Source organism: Acomys minous (genome assembly GCF_964271855.1).
Source record: "Acomys minous genome assembly, chromosome: 4".
NCBI lineage: Eukaryota > Metazoa > Chordata > Mammalia > Rodentia > Muridae > Acomys > Acomys minous.
Window position 1 is genome coordinate 100,470,352 of NC_140486.1, and position 16,477 is coordinate 100,486,828.

At 44.0% G+C, this 16,477-nt stretch overlaps 2 protein-coding genes across 11 annotated transcripts in view; one reads left to right on the forward strand and one right to left on the reverse strand.

Moving 5' to 3' along the window:
* Nucleotides 1-7,572, forward strand: part of USP37 (ubiquitin specific peptidase 37) — an 89,031-nt gene extending 81,459 nt beyond the window's left edge. For all 9 annotated transcript variants that reach the window (XM_084778471.1, XM_084778469.1, XM_084778472.1 and 6 more), the window contains 3 exons: nucleotides 1,066-1,135; nucleotides 3,088-3,226; nucleotides 3,728-7,572. In XM_084778471.1, the coding sequence (XP_084634597.1) occupies nucleotides 1,066-1,135; nucleotides 3,088-3,226; nucleotides 3,728-3,815 (297 nt within the window). In that variant the 3' untranslated portion in view covers nucleotides 3,816-7,572. The remainder of the gene's footprint in view (nucleotides 1-1,065; nucleotides 1,136-3,087; nucleotides 3,227-3,727) is intronic.
* Nucleotides 7,573-8,093: 521 nt separating this feature from the next.
* Nucleotides 8,094-16,477, reverse strand: part of VIL1 (villin 1) — a 30,257-nt gene continuing 21,873 nt past the window's right edge. For both annotated transcript variants that reach the window (XM_084778489.1, XM_084778488.1), the window contains exons 18-20: nucleotides 15,958-16,026; nucleotides 14,447-14,587; nucleotides 8,094-8,326 (exon numbers count right to left, since the gene is read on the reverse strand). In XM_084778489.1, coding sequence (XP_084634615.1) covers nucleotides 8,213-8,326; nucleotides 14,447-14,587; nucleotides 15,958-16,026 — 324 coding nt within the window. In that variant the 3' untranslated portion in view covers nucleotides 8,094-8,212. The remainder of the gene's footprint in view (nucleotides 8,327-14,446; nucleotides 14,588-15,957; nucleotides 16,027-16,477) is intronic.

Genomic DNA, 16,477 nt, shown 5'->3' on the forward strand with positions numbered 1-16,477 from the left:
TCCATAATTATTACAGTAGCACCACAACTTTGTATTCTTTTGTTGTTCAATATGTAATTGAGCATAACTGCTTATGTAGAACTGTAGTTATATGTACATTCATATGGATTTGAAAAACAAGCTAATGAACATAACTTTTCTATAAAGCTGAATAACATAATTGATCTACCACTCATTTGTCAACTCTTATTGGATATATTCTAACATATATTATAATGCTACAGTGAGTAGTTTAATACATATAAAGTATACTTTTTAAACATTTTCTTTTTTTATTTTAATTGATTATAATTTATTCAGATAACATCCCAAATGTTGTTCCCTCACTTCTATCTTCCTGTTTCCCCCCCCCCCCCCTTTCGCCCTCTTCCCCTCCCCTAGGCCTGTGACAGAAGGGGACCTCCTCCCCTACCATATGACCACAGCCTATCAGGTCTCATCTGGGTAGCCTGCTTCCCCTTCCTCTTTGTGTCCACTGGGCCTCTCCACCAAGGGGAAGTGATCAAGTCAGGGGCACTAGAGTTCATGTCAGAGTCAGTCCCCACTCTCCTCTACAACCATGGAGAATGGGCTGTCCATTGGCTAGATCTGAACTGGGAGTCTAGGTTTACTGCATGCATTGTACTTGGTTGGTACAACCGTGTGTGCAGGCCCCCCAAGTATACTTTTTTTTTTCTTTTTTTCTTTTTTTTTTTTTTAATTCTGTGTGTGTACTGTGAGGGCCAGAAGAGGGCCTCAGATTCTGGGGAGCTCGAGTTTTATAGGCAGTTGTGCCTATGTAGATGCTGGAAACTAAAATTGGGTCCTCTGTAAGTATAGAATGCTCTTGACTGCTAAGCCACCTCTCTAATCCCAAGTATATGTCTTTCTTTTAAATTATTTTCTTAGAATAATTCCCTGGAGATATTATTTTTACACTAAGGTTTATAAGCACTTAACCACTGAAACTTGCTACTGACTTACTACACTATGCACTGAAGATTATTTATATCACTTTTGGTTAATAAATTTAAATTCAGTATTCTATTTATATTCATATAAAGTTATGCCCACTTCTGTTTTCAGACAGGAAATCTTCCTCATTCCTATCGGCTCATCAGTGTTGTCAGTCACATTGGGAGCACCTCTTCCTCAGGTAAATGGACATCATGATTTCAGCAATGTTAACAACAAATGTGGCCATTTGCCCCTTAGGTTATTATTTTTCTGTCTTTGTTGGGTGTAGCTTGACTACATTAAGAAAAGTTAAAGAGGTTAAAGAAATGGCTCAGCAGTTAAGAGTACTGACTGCTCTTCCAGAATTTCTGAGTTCAATTCCCAGCAACCACATAGTAGCTCACAACCTTCTATAATGTGATCTGATGCCCTCTTCTGGCATGCAGACATACATGCAAATAGAGCACTCATACACATAAAAGAAATAAATCTTAGCTGGGCATGGTGACACATGCCTTCAATCCCAGCACTCAGAAGGCAGAGGCAGGCGGATCTCTGAGTTCAAGGCCAGCCTGGTCTGCCAACAGAGTCCAGGACTACAAGATAAATACTGTTTTGAAAAACTTAAATAAATAAATAAATAAATCTTTAAGAAAAAGAAAGAAAGAAACTTAAGAGGCTATGGTTGCAATTGATAAAGTGCTTGCCTAATAACATACAGGAAGCCCTGGGCTTTGTCCCCACCGCTGTATAAACTAGAAAGTGGGAAACACATCTGTGATCCCAGTATTGATACAGTGGAGGTAGAAGAGTTCTGGGCTACATGAGACCCCATCTATAAAACGATAAGAAAAACTTTAAAATGTTCCCTTTTATTAAGTGCTGTCTGTGGACTATGCAAGCTGGTGTGACTGTTTGGTTTTCCTACTATTAAATGATGATGAAAAGTCCTCCAAACAAATAAATTTATTAGATTGTTGTCTTGCCCTGGGGAAATGCTTCAGTGTATTAAGTACTTGCCTTCCAAGTGTAAGGACTAGAATTTGGATTCCAGTACCACATAAAATTCCAGTGACCCGATTGGAATCCCAGCCTCACTGGATACAGACACAAGGGATCCCCAGGGCAAGCCAGCTAGCCAGATCAGTGTAATTAGCAAGCCCTGAGTTTAATATACACCCCGTCGGGGCTGGAGAGATGGCTCAGAGGTTAAGAACACTGACTGCTCTTCCAGAGGTTCTGAGTTCAAGTCCTAGAAACCACATGGTGGCTGACAAGCATCAACAATGTGATCTGATGCCCTCTTATGGCCTGCAGGTGTACATGCAGGCAAGAGTACTGTATACATGGTAATAAATAAATCTTTAAAAAAAACAAATACACCCCGTCACAGTCAAAAAAGTGGGAAGTGGGGCTGGAGAGATGGCTCAGTGGTTAAGAGCACTGCCTGCTCTTCAAAAGGACCTGGGTTCAATTCCCAGCACCCATATGGAAACCCACAACTATCTGTAACTCCACAATCTGACACCCTCACACCAACGCACATAAATTAAAATTAAATAAAAAATATTTTTTTTTAAAGTGGAAAGTGATTGCGTGCTACACATGCAAAAAATAAAGTAAAAAGTTGTCTCTCTGAATTTGGTACATTTCTGTAATATACCAAACACTTGAGAAGTAGAAGCAGCATGTTTAAATCAAAACAAACTCAAGGCTTTGTGAACTGTACAAAGTGAGTTCAAGGTTAGCCAAGCTCCCTAAAGGGACCCTGTCTCAATTGGCGAAGAGCTGAACTGTAACTCTGTTTCAGAGCACACACACAAGAACTATTACTTTTAACTCTCTCTGTACATATTTTTCAAATGAATTTTAGAAAGAAATATTGCTAAGAAGCCAGGCGTAGTAGCGCACGCCTTTAATCCCAGCACTTGGGAGGCAGAGGCAGGTGGATTGCTGTGAGTTCAAAGCCAGCCTGGTCTGCAAAGTGACAGCCAAGGCTACACAGAGAGACCCTGTCTTGAAAAACCAAAAAAGAAAAGAGGAAATATTGCTAAGAATAATGAGGCCATGACTTCTTTTTCTCAAACTTCAGGTAACAGGGAAAAATGTATGATTTGGAAAACCTTAATTTTCAGATTTTATCTGTTTCAGGTCATTACATTAGCGATGTGTATGACATTAAGAAACAGTCATGGTTCACTTACAATGACCTGGAGGTCTCTAAAATCCAAGAGGCTGCGGTACAGAGTGATCGAGACCGGAGTGGCTATATCTTCTTCTATATGCACAAGTAAGAACTCAGCAGCTGGAAGTGACAGGCTGAAATCCCAGACTCTTCCTTTGGGAATAGAATGCTCTCGTTGCTTTATTTCCTGAAAGTTTTAGAATCTTCTTATCTTTGCTTAGAGCTTATCTCTTGATATTCCTTATAATTCCAGAATGTTTTCTCTGTTCGGATTATCATCTCCCAGGGATATATGGGAATTACACTTAATTCTGTTCTGTGCTAGGACCTATCTTATGAATTTGTCTTCCAGTTCTGTCAGTGAGGTCTGATCATGTGAGTGAGAACTGCACAGTATTTTAAACTAAAGCTAACTGCTGGTAATTCCTCATTCTCAGAAGTCAGCTTCCAACAAGTAAACTGCTAATTTAATGAAATTTAAATGCCAAGTAGAATTATGCAGGTTTTATCAGTATCCATTTCCTAGTTTGGTTTGGTTTCACTTTTCCCTTGCTGTGTTTGCCTCTTCTCACTGAATTCTGATTTTTGCTTTCTTTGTTTTTTAAGGGAGATCTTTGATGAGTTGCTGGAGACAGAAAAAAACTGTCAGGCACTTAGTGTGGAAGTGGGGAAAGCTGCCCGTCCGGCCTCGTGAGGAGCGAACTCCTGGGCTGGCAACATGAACTGCATTTCTCTCTCACTGCCACCCACTTCACCTTTCTTCTGCCCGAAGAGAATTTAGAATTCTACTTGATGCAGGAGCAACAAACAGCTCAGGGCCAAACCAAAAGACAAAATTCAGTCATGTGCAACGCTCCATGCTGTTTTATGGAAACCTTGGTCTCATCCTATAGCTGATTATCCTCTTTCTCTCCTACAAGAGTGACGCTTCCTTTTGTCTTAGGAATACATGTTGTAAATATATATATGTACATACCCACACACATATATGGAATGAATAGGGCCTTAAAGAGCTAGTATGAGCCACCAGAAGTAGTATGCCTGCTCACAATGAATGCCACAGCTGCTTGGAGGAGACATCAAATGTCCAAGCACATTCAACTGAGGAAGGTGTGAAGATGCACATACCATTTGGCTTTTAACTTTTTTTTTTTTTTTTTTTTGAGTGGCTTCACTCAAGTCCAACCTTTCATATGTTTGTTATGAGTAAAGTTTACTGGAAAGCCAGTTACACTAATAACAGTTTATTTTCCTTGCAAGAGGCATTTCTGTAGCCTGATTTGAGTTTTGTTTTTCTTTTGATTTTGTAACTTGTGCTGTTTACATGCAGTTTACAAAAAACGGATTGTTGGTGCTTTGGAATGTTACAGTCCTACACTTGCTATTTATTATGCACTTGACATTTTCTTTCAGAGATGCCTCCACAGTGTGTTCATCATCCTCTTCCATGTTGTGGTGGCAAAGCTAGAAGCTCATATTTACTTCTGTATCATTTTTCTATGGAGCAGACATGACCCCCAATGGATTAAAACCTCAATTATAAAAGGCTCAAAGGCAGTGTGATTCAACTGGGACTCTCTGACATGGAAGGATGCTCATCTCTGCCTCCCAGGCAGTGAAAAGCAAAAGACATGCTGCTGCTTTTTACAGTGCAAACTCTGGACCGCTAAAGCTAAAAGTTAAACACTGTGTTGCAAGGGTAGAGGGTAAGAATTAGGAGGATAGCTGTGGGTCATTCCAGGAGCTATCAAAGGTGCACTGTACATCTCTTACTTCTAGGTGCTCTGAGATGAAGACCAAGTGGCAGTGACTGGCAAGTACTGTGTTAGTCACTCAACCAACGTAACCTGCCTGATTAAGCAGCTAATGAAACCATACAAACAATTGTCAGTTCAGGTTAGCAAAATGAAGCCTGCATTCATTTCCTTCCCCGTTTTTTTATTATTAATGGTGCTGTGAGTTCTAAGGTATGACACCATATCAGATTTTCAGGGGGTTTTAAAACCCATTACTGAAGATACAACATCTTCTGTGGAAGGTTGTATTGGGAGAGCTCCAGCAGACTCTTGGAACCTTGGTGCAGTCTTAGATAATCGCCTCTTCCAGAGGTCTGAGTCGGGCAGGTGTGCCTCAGTGCTTGTTGGCTACTGATAAACTCTGACTCCTAGCATCTACCAGCATACATCATCACAGTGACTGTTCCAAAGGCACAGGTAGGGTATGCAGTAGCTTACTACAGAGAAAAATACTTGTGTTTAAAACTAACTTTAAGTTCTATTATTTGACCTCTGCCAGGAGCCTCGTTGTGTTGTTTTGTTTTGTTTTGCTTGAAAGCGACTGGTCATCTAAAGTGTAATGGTAGGCTTGTGCTTTAGCGTGTTCTCTCCCGTCCTGCACTGGAGAGCTTTCAGCTGGTGAAATGGGTAAGAGGTTTGATGTGAGCTCTGCATTATGGCATGGAGGAAGATAGAAATAACACCCTGAGCCTGCATTGCCTCCTGGGCAGCCACATTTGAGTTGTTTTCATGGCTTATGTGCATGTTGGCTTAGAAGTACACTTGGCACAGAACCTGATTTGGTTTGACTTCCACATCTTGAACATGAGTTGTTAGTTGAAAATAAGTTAGTACTTGCAAATTTAGGACTTGAATTTTACATTCTGTCCATACTATGGCCTTGTCAGCCTTTCCCTGCTACCTTCATTCCTTTAATTTGCCCACTTGACTCCAAATGGCAATTTCACCTATACTATATTGATGAGGGTAGTGGTTGTCCTAAGTTGGCTGTGTATATTATAAAATTATTAATAAATAATATATTCCCTTTTTTTAACACTGTGATCACAGAATTAGGGGATAGAGCAGCTAATATAATGGGCTAGGAAGAGACAAATTCTTAGATAGGAGCAGAGGGCATCAGTTCCCTTCAGTCGGCATAATAACCTTCCTATGTAAAATGCCAAATGTGTGGTTGCATTACCTTAAATGACTGAGCTGGAATTCTATAGCAATTAGTACTCTATGCAATCTTTTCATCTTAGCCAAGATTTTTTGGAAGAAGAGAAAATAAACTAGAAAGTTTATTTTGTTTTTCCCCTCATGTTATGCAGAGTTAAAAAGCTGCTTGTGAACAATATTTATTTTGGTAGCTAAGACTATCATTTAGGTCTCTGGGGAGGCTGTACCCTTGCTTTGTAGGATAGATATGTATACTCACGCTCATAAATTTTGTCCCAGCAGCAGAGTCCATGAACTGTTCTGTTTATATTCTGACTCCAAATTGGTTGCTTACTTTCTGTGGTCGGGCTTAACCTAAACAGCTCAGTAACAGACACAGCAAGTGTAGATGTACATTTTAAGATATAGAACTTATAAATTGGTTAACTCTGGGTGCAAATATTAAGCTACACTTTTATCTTTGTCCTTGACAAAGTATAAAACTCTTAGGAGAAAGCTCTAGTAGTTAAAACCTCAGCAAAGTAACTGAATTTTTTCCTTCTACATGGCAGTTGCTGTGGTGTGACCACAGATACATACGCAGATCTCTTAACTAGGTCTGAGTACACTTGAATCTTGTACATATAGGGACACTTGATACAAGTTACATAAAACAGCGTGTCCATTCCTCTGCCTGCTTTACAGGAAGATCTCTCTGCAAAGATGTACAAGAAGAGTTGTCTGGCCTCTAACATCTTTTTAATGCATTACTTATAATTCTGTTTATATTGTCTTATCATCTAGAGAAATATTTTATTGAAAAACTTCAGTTTCTTGGCCTTGGGAGTTGTGTGACGGGATTATTTTCTATGTCACCACAGTAAACTCCTTTGTGATTTGCTTTGGTTACTAGATTTGAGGCAGTCTTTCATTTGTATGTGATTAGTAAATTGTTTCTTTTCCACATGTGCTAAGTATCTATGGTTTGGAGGTTTTAATTATAGATGTTCTCATATGAATAAACAGTTTCTTGACAATGGACTTGAGTTACAGATAGTCCTCAGACCTGAGAAAGGTGGAGGAGGGTCTGGGTCAGGATCCAGGGCTATCAAGCTAGATGCAAAAACAAAGGACAGTTGTCAGGTCAGTTGGAATAAGAGTGGGCAAGAGGGAGACCGTCATGGGTGTGCACCTGTCCCCTTGCTGCCTTGCCTCTGCGCGTGTCCTCTTGGTGTGGGTTATTCATGTCTTGGGGAGGGGAACAGAAGTGAGGTGCCTGCACTTTGCTGGCAGCTTTGGCCACATAGTTTGTGAGGTGGCTTTTTTCCTTTGTGTTCAGAGTGACTTCTGGTTCCAATTATTGATGTTTGTGTGGAACGGCACTTTATCTGTGTTTTAGCAGAACTGTTCCTCTGTATCCTTTAAGGTTTTTCCTTGTTTCCTTTTTAAATTATACAGATTTGGGTTGTTTTCAGGGGTGTGTGAGAGACATTAAAGCCTTTATTATTAACCTTATGTTAGTTCGACTTATTTCTTTAAAGGGACATGTTCCTGGGGACACTAAATAGCCAGTTGTTTTAAATGGAAATCACCTTCTATTGGCTTCTGATTGGATTTCATGTAGAAAACCCGTGTTGCTGGTTGGTGTTATTTGGGGAGTCTGTGAAGCTTTGCAGGGGCCTCTGGATTAACATTTGTAGTAAGCCCAGCATTGGCCTTTAGCTTTCTCTTCAACTATGGAGGAGGGGTGAAAGAGCACCTGACACTCATACTTCCTTTTAGGGCTTTCAAAAAAAGGAGGTGTCCTTAGCACCTGAGAAGGAGGCCATCGTGTAGGAATGTTGTCAAACTGCCAAACACCCCCTACTCCCCAGCTGTAAATGAAAGACAAGCCACGTGCTAATGTCTGCTGGAGTGCGACTGCTCCTATAAGGGGTGGAGAGTGGGGGGACTCAAAAACAAGACTCCATGGGGCTGTGGCATCTTTCTGAAGGAATGAATAGGTCACTATGATAAACATAAGGGATTGACTGTCACACTGGCTCACAGATACAATTTGACACTTTCAACTGGCATAGGACAAAAAACAGTAATGGCAGAACAAACTCCTCAAGGGCAGGGTTGGAGGGCTGCTGGACGGCCAGAGCTATACTTCTCAAAATAGTCCTTTTTCTTTCTTGAGATTTTGTTGCTTCCATCGGGGCAGAGCAGAGAAGGCAGCTGGAGTCATCCCCAATGCCTTAGTGAAATCTTCAATGGACAGGTGCTCCTAGGAGAGGACCAGAGCGCAAAGGTCACAAACTTACCCTGGGTTTGCTCAGAATGAGTCATACAGATGTGGCATATGCTCAAATGAGGAACAAAAGCAAGAAAAGAAAAAAAAATTGCAGGCATGTGCTACCAGGCAGTTTTTATGCTGCACAGTTCAAACCCAGGACTATATTCTTAGCCCAAAATAGGAAACCAGCCTGGCGTAGTGGCACACACCTTTAATCCCAGTACTTGGGAGGCGGAGGCAGGCAGATCTACAAATCGAGTCCAGGACAGCCAAGGCCAATACAGAGAGACCTTGTCTCGGAAAAAAAAAACAAAACAAAACAAAATGGGAGACCTTTCTTTGAAACGAGATCTCACTAGATAGCCTTGGCTGGCCCAGAACTTACTATGTATATGTAGACCAGGTTGGCCTTGAACTCTCAGAAATGTATCTGCTTTTGCCTTCTGAGTACTGGGTTTTAAAGGTGTGCACCACCACACTTGGCTGAAGGCTGGTTATTTGATTTTTCTGGCCTTGAGGAGTACTATATGCACATGATACACGTACAAACAAAATGCCCATATATATATTGAAATCTTTAAAAATAATTAAAATGAGTAAGTTAAAGTTTAAAAGGAAATGGCATGGTAGCACATTCCTGTAGCTCAGAACTGGGAAGTACAGGCAGGAGAGCACTGTGGTCCAACACTTCCCTTATGTGTGCAAGGCCTGGGTTAAGGCTTATTCTGTTCTCCTGCAGTAGAGTTGCCCAGGGTACATTTCTCTGACTCCCAGAGTGGCTATATTGAGCAGCTTCTTAGCAAACACTGTAGATGGGGTTTCTAGCTCAGGTAGGTGTGGCATCCCAGTTCCCTACGCTGTCATTAGACCTGCCTCCCAGGCCTGAGCATTTTCTCCTCAAGGCTCCTGGGAGCCTCCCCAGTCCCCAGGCAGGGCAGTAGAGCACCTTGTTTGGGAATGGTATAAATAAGGGTATCAGTGGGTAGGAACAGCTGCTGGGTACCAAGTCTGTTACTGGAACTCCTTTCCCATATTCTTGTCACAGCTGTGACTGCTAAGACTGATTGATGCATGGCACCCTCCTGGGCCCAGTAAGTTTGACTTTTTTTTTTTTTAATTCTTTTTAATGATTTATTCTTATTTTATTTGTATTGGTATTTTACCTGCATGTATGTCTGTGTGAGGGTGTCAGATCCCCTGGAACTGGAGTTAGAGACAGTTGTGAGCTGCCATGTGGGTGCCGGGAATTGAACCCGGTTCCTCTGGAAGAACAGCCAGTGCTCTTAACTCCTGAGCCATCTCTCTAGTCCTCTAAGTTTGACTTTGTTTAAAGAGCCGGGCAGTGGTGGCACACGCCTTTAACACCAGCACTTGGGAGGCAGAGGCAGGCGGATCTGAGTTCGAGGCCAGCCTGGGCTACAGAGCGAGTTCCAGGACAGCCAGAGCTATTACACAGAGAAACCCTGTCTCAAAAAAAAAAAAAAAAAAACACCACCAAGGGGGGAAAAAAACCAAACCTTTATTCCAGCACTTGGGAGGCAGAAGCATATGGATCTATGAGTTTGAGACCAACCTAGGCTGTAAAATGAGGCCTTGTCTGTTAAAAAAATTTTTTTCTTGCCAGGTATGGCAATTAATCCCAGCACTCAGGAGGCAGAGGCAGGCGGATCACTGTGAGTTTGAGGCTAGCCTGGTCTACAAAGTGAGTCTAGGACAGCCTTTTTCTCTTTTTAAATCAGCTACTGACAACTATTTTTTTATTTTTGTGGGATTGGTTTGTTTTGGTTTTTCAAGACAGGGTTTCTCTGTGTTGCCCTGGCTGACCTGGAACTTGCTCTTTAGACCAGACTGGCCTCAAACTCGCAGTGATCTGCCTGCCTCTGCCCTGAGTCTTTTGGGGCTAGGGAGATGGCTCAGAGGTTAAGAGCACTACCTGTTCTTCCAAAGGTCCTAAGTTCAATTTCCAGCAACCACATGGTGACTCACAACCATGTATAATGACATCTGGTACCCTCTTTCGGCACACAGGCACATATGCTGGCAGAATACTGTATAAATAATAAATCTTCAAAAATCAATCTGAGTCCTCTTAAACCACTTTGAGGACCATGGGCTGTGTTCATTCTGTCCCTTTCAGCCTGGCAACTCTGTTCAACATGCTGCTCCACCCTTCGGAAAGGGTACATGTACTTGTATGGTACGTGACACTAGCACTCGAGATCTGGTCCCCATCTCTGCTTGCTGTCCTTACTCTTTCTGACCGTGCATAACCTCAGGCAAGTTACTTCCCATATCTAGACTTTAATTTTCTGGGCTTGGGAGGGAATATTTTTGGCACAAGTGTGTGTGAGTTCATGTATGTGCAGGTGCATGTGTGTATAGAGGGACAACCTTAGGAGCCACCCACCTTGCTTTTTGAGACAGTCCCTCACTGGTCTGGAACAATCTGATTAGGTTAGGCTGGCTAGCCAGCAAGTTCGAGGGATCCCCCCTGTGTCTATTTTATCAAGAGCTAGGATTACAAGCATGAGTCACCATGCCTGACTTTTGTTTGTTGGTTTGGTTTGAGACAGGCTTTCTCTTGGTTTGGCTTGTCCTGGAACTCACTCTAGACCAGGCTGGTCTTGAACTCAGTGATCCACCTGCCTCTGCCTCCTTGAATGGTGGAATTAAAGGCACGCACCACCATTGTCCTGCTTTTTTTTCCTTTTTCTTAGCTGTATGTGTGTGTGTTTTGCCTACGTGTGTGTGCATGCATTAGAAGATGGCATCAAATCCCCTAGAAGTAGAAGTGTGGGTGGTTGGCAACTGCAGTGTGGGTGCTAGGAACCAAGGCTGGGTGCTCTGGTGCTGCAAGCCACCTCTCCAGCCCCGAGCACGGCATCTGATATGGGTACTAGAGGTGGGACTCAGGCCCTCAGGTTACACAGCAGGCACTTACAGACCAAGCCATCTTCATAAGGCCTAAGTCATGGTTTTCTTGACTGTAGAATGGGATGGTAGGTAGAAACTTGAGTCTTACACTACAGTCCAAGCTGATCTTGAATTCACAGTAGTCCAGGCTAGGCTCAAACTAGAAATGCTCTTCCTGCTTCATCATCCCAAGTGCTGAGGTTATAGGTGTGTATCACCATGCCCAGCTGTTGTAAAACTTTTCTATATGTCAGGGGTGAAATAAGCTTCTGCCTATACTGAGAGCATCCCAGAGCTACAGTAAGGACATAAGGGCCTCCTTGCTTTCTAGAACCTCACAGGTGGGAGAAGCCAGGAAACAATGCGTGATGGTGCCCTTTCAGGCAAAAGGCAGGAAGGACCTCAACCATACAGCCCAAGCTGCCTTTACACTTGGCATGATCCTCCTGCCTCCGCCTCTGCCTCCCTAGATGCTTGAATTACAGGTGTAAGCCACCGAGCCCAGCTCACAATACGGCTTTATGTGTATGGCGTGTGTACATGCATGTGTGTGAGCAAATGTGTATGTGACTATCAGAGGACAACCTTGGGTGTGTCTGCCCTAACCTTCTCCCTCTCGACGGGGGAGCAGTGAGATTACAGGCACTTGCCATCTGTACCCAGCTTTACATTCGCCCTTAGGACTTAAACTCAGCTCCTCACCCTTGTATAGCAAGTGTTTTACCCCCTGAGCCATCTCTCTGGCCCCTCAAACTGTTTTTGACAAGCTCTTGTAGCCCATGCAGCCCATATAGGCCTACCACGGCTGTTACCCGGTGGACTAGTGTGCTAAGGAGCCCTGGTGACCTGTAAACTGCCTGCCGCCTACCAAAGCACCCGGCAGCCTGGATGATACTTTAAACCAGCCCTTCTCAACCTGGCGGGTTGCGACTCCTTTGGGGATTGAATGGCCCTTCCACAGGGGTAGCATATCAGATATATACATTATGATTCATAACCATAGCAAAATTACAGTTATGAGGTAGCCATAACATGAGGAACTGTATATAGTAGAGGGTCACAGCATTAGGAAGGATGAGAGCCACTGCTTTAAATGACAAAACAACCACTAAGCTTAGTCTGGAACTAGGTTTTCTTTTTTGTTGTTGTTTGGTTTGGCTTGTCAAGACAGGGTTTCTCTGTATAGCCCTGGTTGTCCAGGACTCACTCTGTAGACCAGGCTGCTTTCGAACTTCCAAGTGCTGGGGTTAAAAGCGTGTGCCACCCTGCCCAGCTTTGGATCTCAGTTTTCTATCTTGGGAATGACACAATTTTCCCTCCCTCATAGTCCTGAGTTATCTATAACTGTCACCAACTTCCTCCACTAAAGATTCTAAGTCACCACATTCTTTAGCCCCTGCCCCCTTTCTTCTCCACCTGAGCACTGAATCTCCTAATGGGTCTCCTGGCTGCTCTTTTGCCATCTGTTAATCTACTCTTCACTGTGCAGTCTGAGGAGCTTTGAAAAGTGGAAGCCTGAGTCCTGGCATGATAGCAAAATCCTTTCATCCCAGTACTTGGAGAGTGGAGACAAGAGGATTAGAAGTTCAAAGTCATCCTGCACTTCACACGAGTTTGAAGCTAGCCTGCACTACATGAGACCCTGTCTCAAAAACAAAACAAAAAGACACAGCAAGGGCTAGAGAGATGACTCAGTGATAAGAGCACACACTGCTTTTGCAGAGGACCCAAGTCCAATTTCCAGTAGTCATATTGGGCAGTGCACAGTCACCTGTCACTCTTAACTCCAGCGGATCTGATGCCTCTAGTCTACACAGGCACACACTCTCAAATAATTAAAAATTAAAAAGTAGAGGCCAGGCAGGGGGGGGGGGGTGCATACATTTAATCCCAAATCTCAGCACCCGAGAGGCAGAAGCAGAAGATCTCTCTCAGTTCAAGGCCAGCCTGGTCTACATGAATTCCAGGACATAGATAGACCATTTCTCAAAAACAAAACAAGAGACTGGAGAGATAGTTCAGTGGTTAAGGGTATTGGCTGCTCTTCCAGAGCAGGGTTCAAGTCCCAGTAGCCTACAGCTGTCTGTAACAACAGTTCAGGGGATCTGACACCCTCACACAGATGTGAATGCAGACAAAACACCAATGCACATTAATTTTTTTTTTCTTTAAGCAGAGTTAGTATTGCATACTATAGGCAGAGACAGGAGGATCACTGCAGGTTCAAGGACAGCTTGAACTATATAACAAGCTCCAATTCAGCCAGGACTACATAGTGAGACCCTACCTCAAACAAATACAATTGTAATTTAAGCTTTAAAAGATGACTATCTGACCATTACTTCAGCCACAATAGGTCTTCAGTGTAGGCCCCTGCCTCTGTCACCAGTGTCTGTCCCCAGGACCTGTGCTCATTCCCTAGGCCTCTCAACTTGCTGCTGGCTGCTCCTCTAAGAACTCACTTTGAGCTGGGCGTGGTGGTACACACTTGTGATCCCAGCACTCTGGGAGGCAGAGGCAGGCAGGTCTCTGAGTTCAGGGCCAGCTTGGTCTACATAGTGAGTCCAGGACCAAGGCTACACAGAGTAACCCTGTCTTGAAAAACAAAAAAAGTGGAGCTGGGGAGATGGCTTAGCGGTTAAGAGTCCTATCTGCTCTTCCAAAGGTCCTGAGTTCAATTCCCAGCAACAACCCCTCTATACTGGAATCTGATGTCCTCTTCTGGCAGGCAAGTAGAGCACTCATACATATAATAAAATCTTAAAAACAACAACAAAACTCACTTTGCTCCCATAACCAAGGTTCCTGTCACCTTTCATAATGTGATTGCTGACTTATAATGTTCCTCCTGACACCCACACAAGTCTCCTTGCTGTCCCTTCTGTGCCCCTCACAATGAACAGTGCCCTGCTTCCAGGAATATAAAACTGCCATAAGCCAGGCGTGGTGGCGCACGCCTTTAATCCCAACACTCGGAAGGCAGAGGCAGCTGGATCGCTTTTGAGTTTGAGGCCAGCCTGGTTTACAAAGAAAGTCTAGGACAGCCAAGGCTACACAGAGAAACCTTGTCTCAAAAAAATAAAAATAAAAAAAAGACTGCTGTGAAGGTGTGCTGTTCACGGAATCCTCAGCTGCCAGTCCTCTGCAGGACTCAGTCTGTCAGTTGGGTTTTCCTTGTTCTCTGACTGCCCTACTCACCTCCTTCCTGCTGGGGTCCACACCCTCAGGGAGATCCTCCACAGGCTTGTTCAGCAGCTGTTCCAGAGGGAAGATGGGCAGGGGCCCAGAACTGAAGCTGGTACTGGCAGTGAACACATCCACTGTGGGACTCATGACCTCCTAGGAAAGAAGAAAGCCACAGGTTACTTCAACGCCCATGCCTACAATCCTGTGCTGCTGCTCTCTTCATTCTAGGGAGTCTTTCTTGGGAGGCCTCCCCAGCTTCTATGCTTCCCATTGTACACACGTGCGCACACGTGTACCCATTCAGTAGAACACACCTCCCTGAGTTGGACCCAGAAGCTAGTATAAACAGCCACATACCCCTCGTCTAACCTAAGTGAGTTGGGAAAAGGGGACCATTTGATCAATGGCTAACATCTCCATGGCTTCCCCTGGAATCTAATTTATCCTGGACATGTACGACCATTTCTCTCGTATCTGTTGTAAAACTGACACTTATGAATTCACTCAGCCTTAAATTAGCTTTTCTTTTTAAACACTGAACCAGAAAGGGCTAACTAAACGTCATAGTGTTCTCGGCCTGTGATTGGAGGAAGTGGAAATGTCCTCACTATTGCTCTCCCTTGAGAAGGTGCCCTCATGTCCCAGTTGTGTTTCTGAGGAGCTAGCCCTGTCGTGTTGCTTCTGTGGTCCTAAGACCTTCTCAAAGGAAGGACTTTTGAGTTCACAGCCTTATATCCCACATCGCCAATAAGTAACAGAAATCGTTCTGTCTGGAGAAGTGCTCCCAAGGATGAAGGTGCCTAGAGATGTCACTGTCTCCCCGAGGGTGGACAGGCCATGGCTTAAGTATATCAAACCACCTAGGCCTCAAGCCTAGAGCTGAGGCGGTACTCAAAGGAGAGAGCGCTTGCTATGCAAGCACACGCATAAAAGCCGGGCAGGGTGGCAGCCCGCCTGTAATAAATAGCATACTCCAGAAGCAAAGACAAGGGGCCCCAGAGGCAAGCCAGCTGAATTGGAAGGCTCTGGGTTTTTGAGAGACCCTGCCTCAGTAAATAAAGCAGAGAGCAATCAGAGAAGACACTGCCTTTGGTGTGTGTGCTCACATGTGCATGTGTGACACGCACGCACACCACTTACAAACAAGCAAAAACATGCATACATACTCCTGAGAGCCAACCCAAAATGGAGCCTTGAAATCTAATTTTGTTTCTGGTTCTTGTTTGTTTTGAGTCTGGGTATTCCTATGTAGTTCTGGCTTGGCCTCCTGAGTTCTGCCCATTATAGTCAGACACCACTATGCCAGGGGAGTAAATCTGCATTTTAATATGCTGCCCGTGGGTCGTAAAAATAGAGGCCATTTCATTATGAAATGGAGAGACATGGTGTTGCATAGCGTGGACTTCCACGAGGAAAAGGAGGAGACAGGGTGACGTGCAAGACCGTGACTTCTACCATTGTAAGCCTCTATGGGTTTGACCACCGCCAGGCCATTCAGAGCTAGCCAATGGCACCATACTTACATCAGCAATCTGGCTCCAGTCCCCAGAGTTCCCGAGCTCTGCCTTAAGGTCATCATAGGATTTGATGCTCTACAAATAAAGCACATGACAGGTCAGACTCTACATCTCAGCAGAGAAATTAAACGGTGCTTTCCTTGAGAGTGGAGAAAAAAAGGCTCATCTGGGACCAGGTTGAGAGACAGCAGGAGGCGGTTCAGAGCAAGTGGGTAAGCAAAGTGGTCCTAATGATGACGGAGAGAATAAGGCCAAAGCATCAGAATGGGCAGGGAGAGATGGGTAATCTGTCCTTGGCACAGCTGGACAAGAGGATGGGAGGACTATGTGCTTCCCTGACCCTTCGTGAGCCGTGTGCAAATAGCCACAGGCATTGCTGACATCCTGCCTACCCTGGATGGGCTCTGGAAAACTCGGGGGACCTGGGGCACTTAAGGGGAGCCCCAGCAGAGGACAGAGAAGGGAGCCTCCTCTATACACAGCCCCAGGACCTAATACCCAGAGTGACAAATGAGTGTTCCCTGAG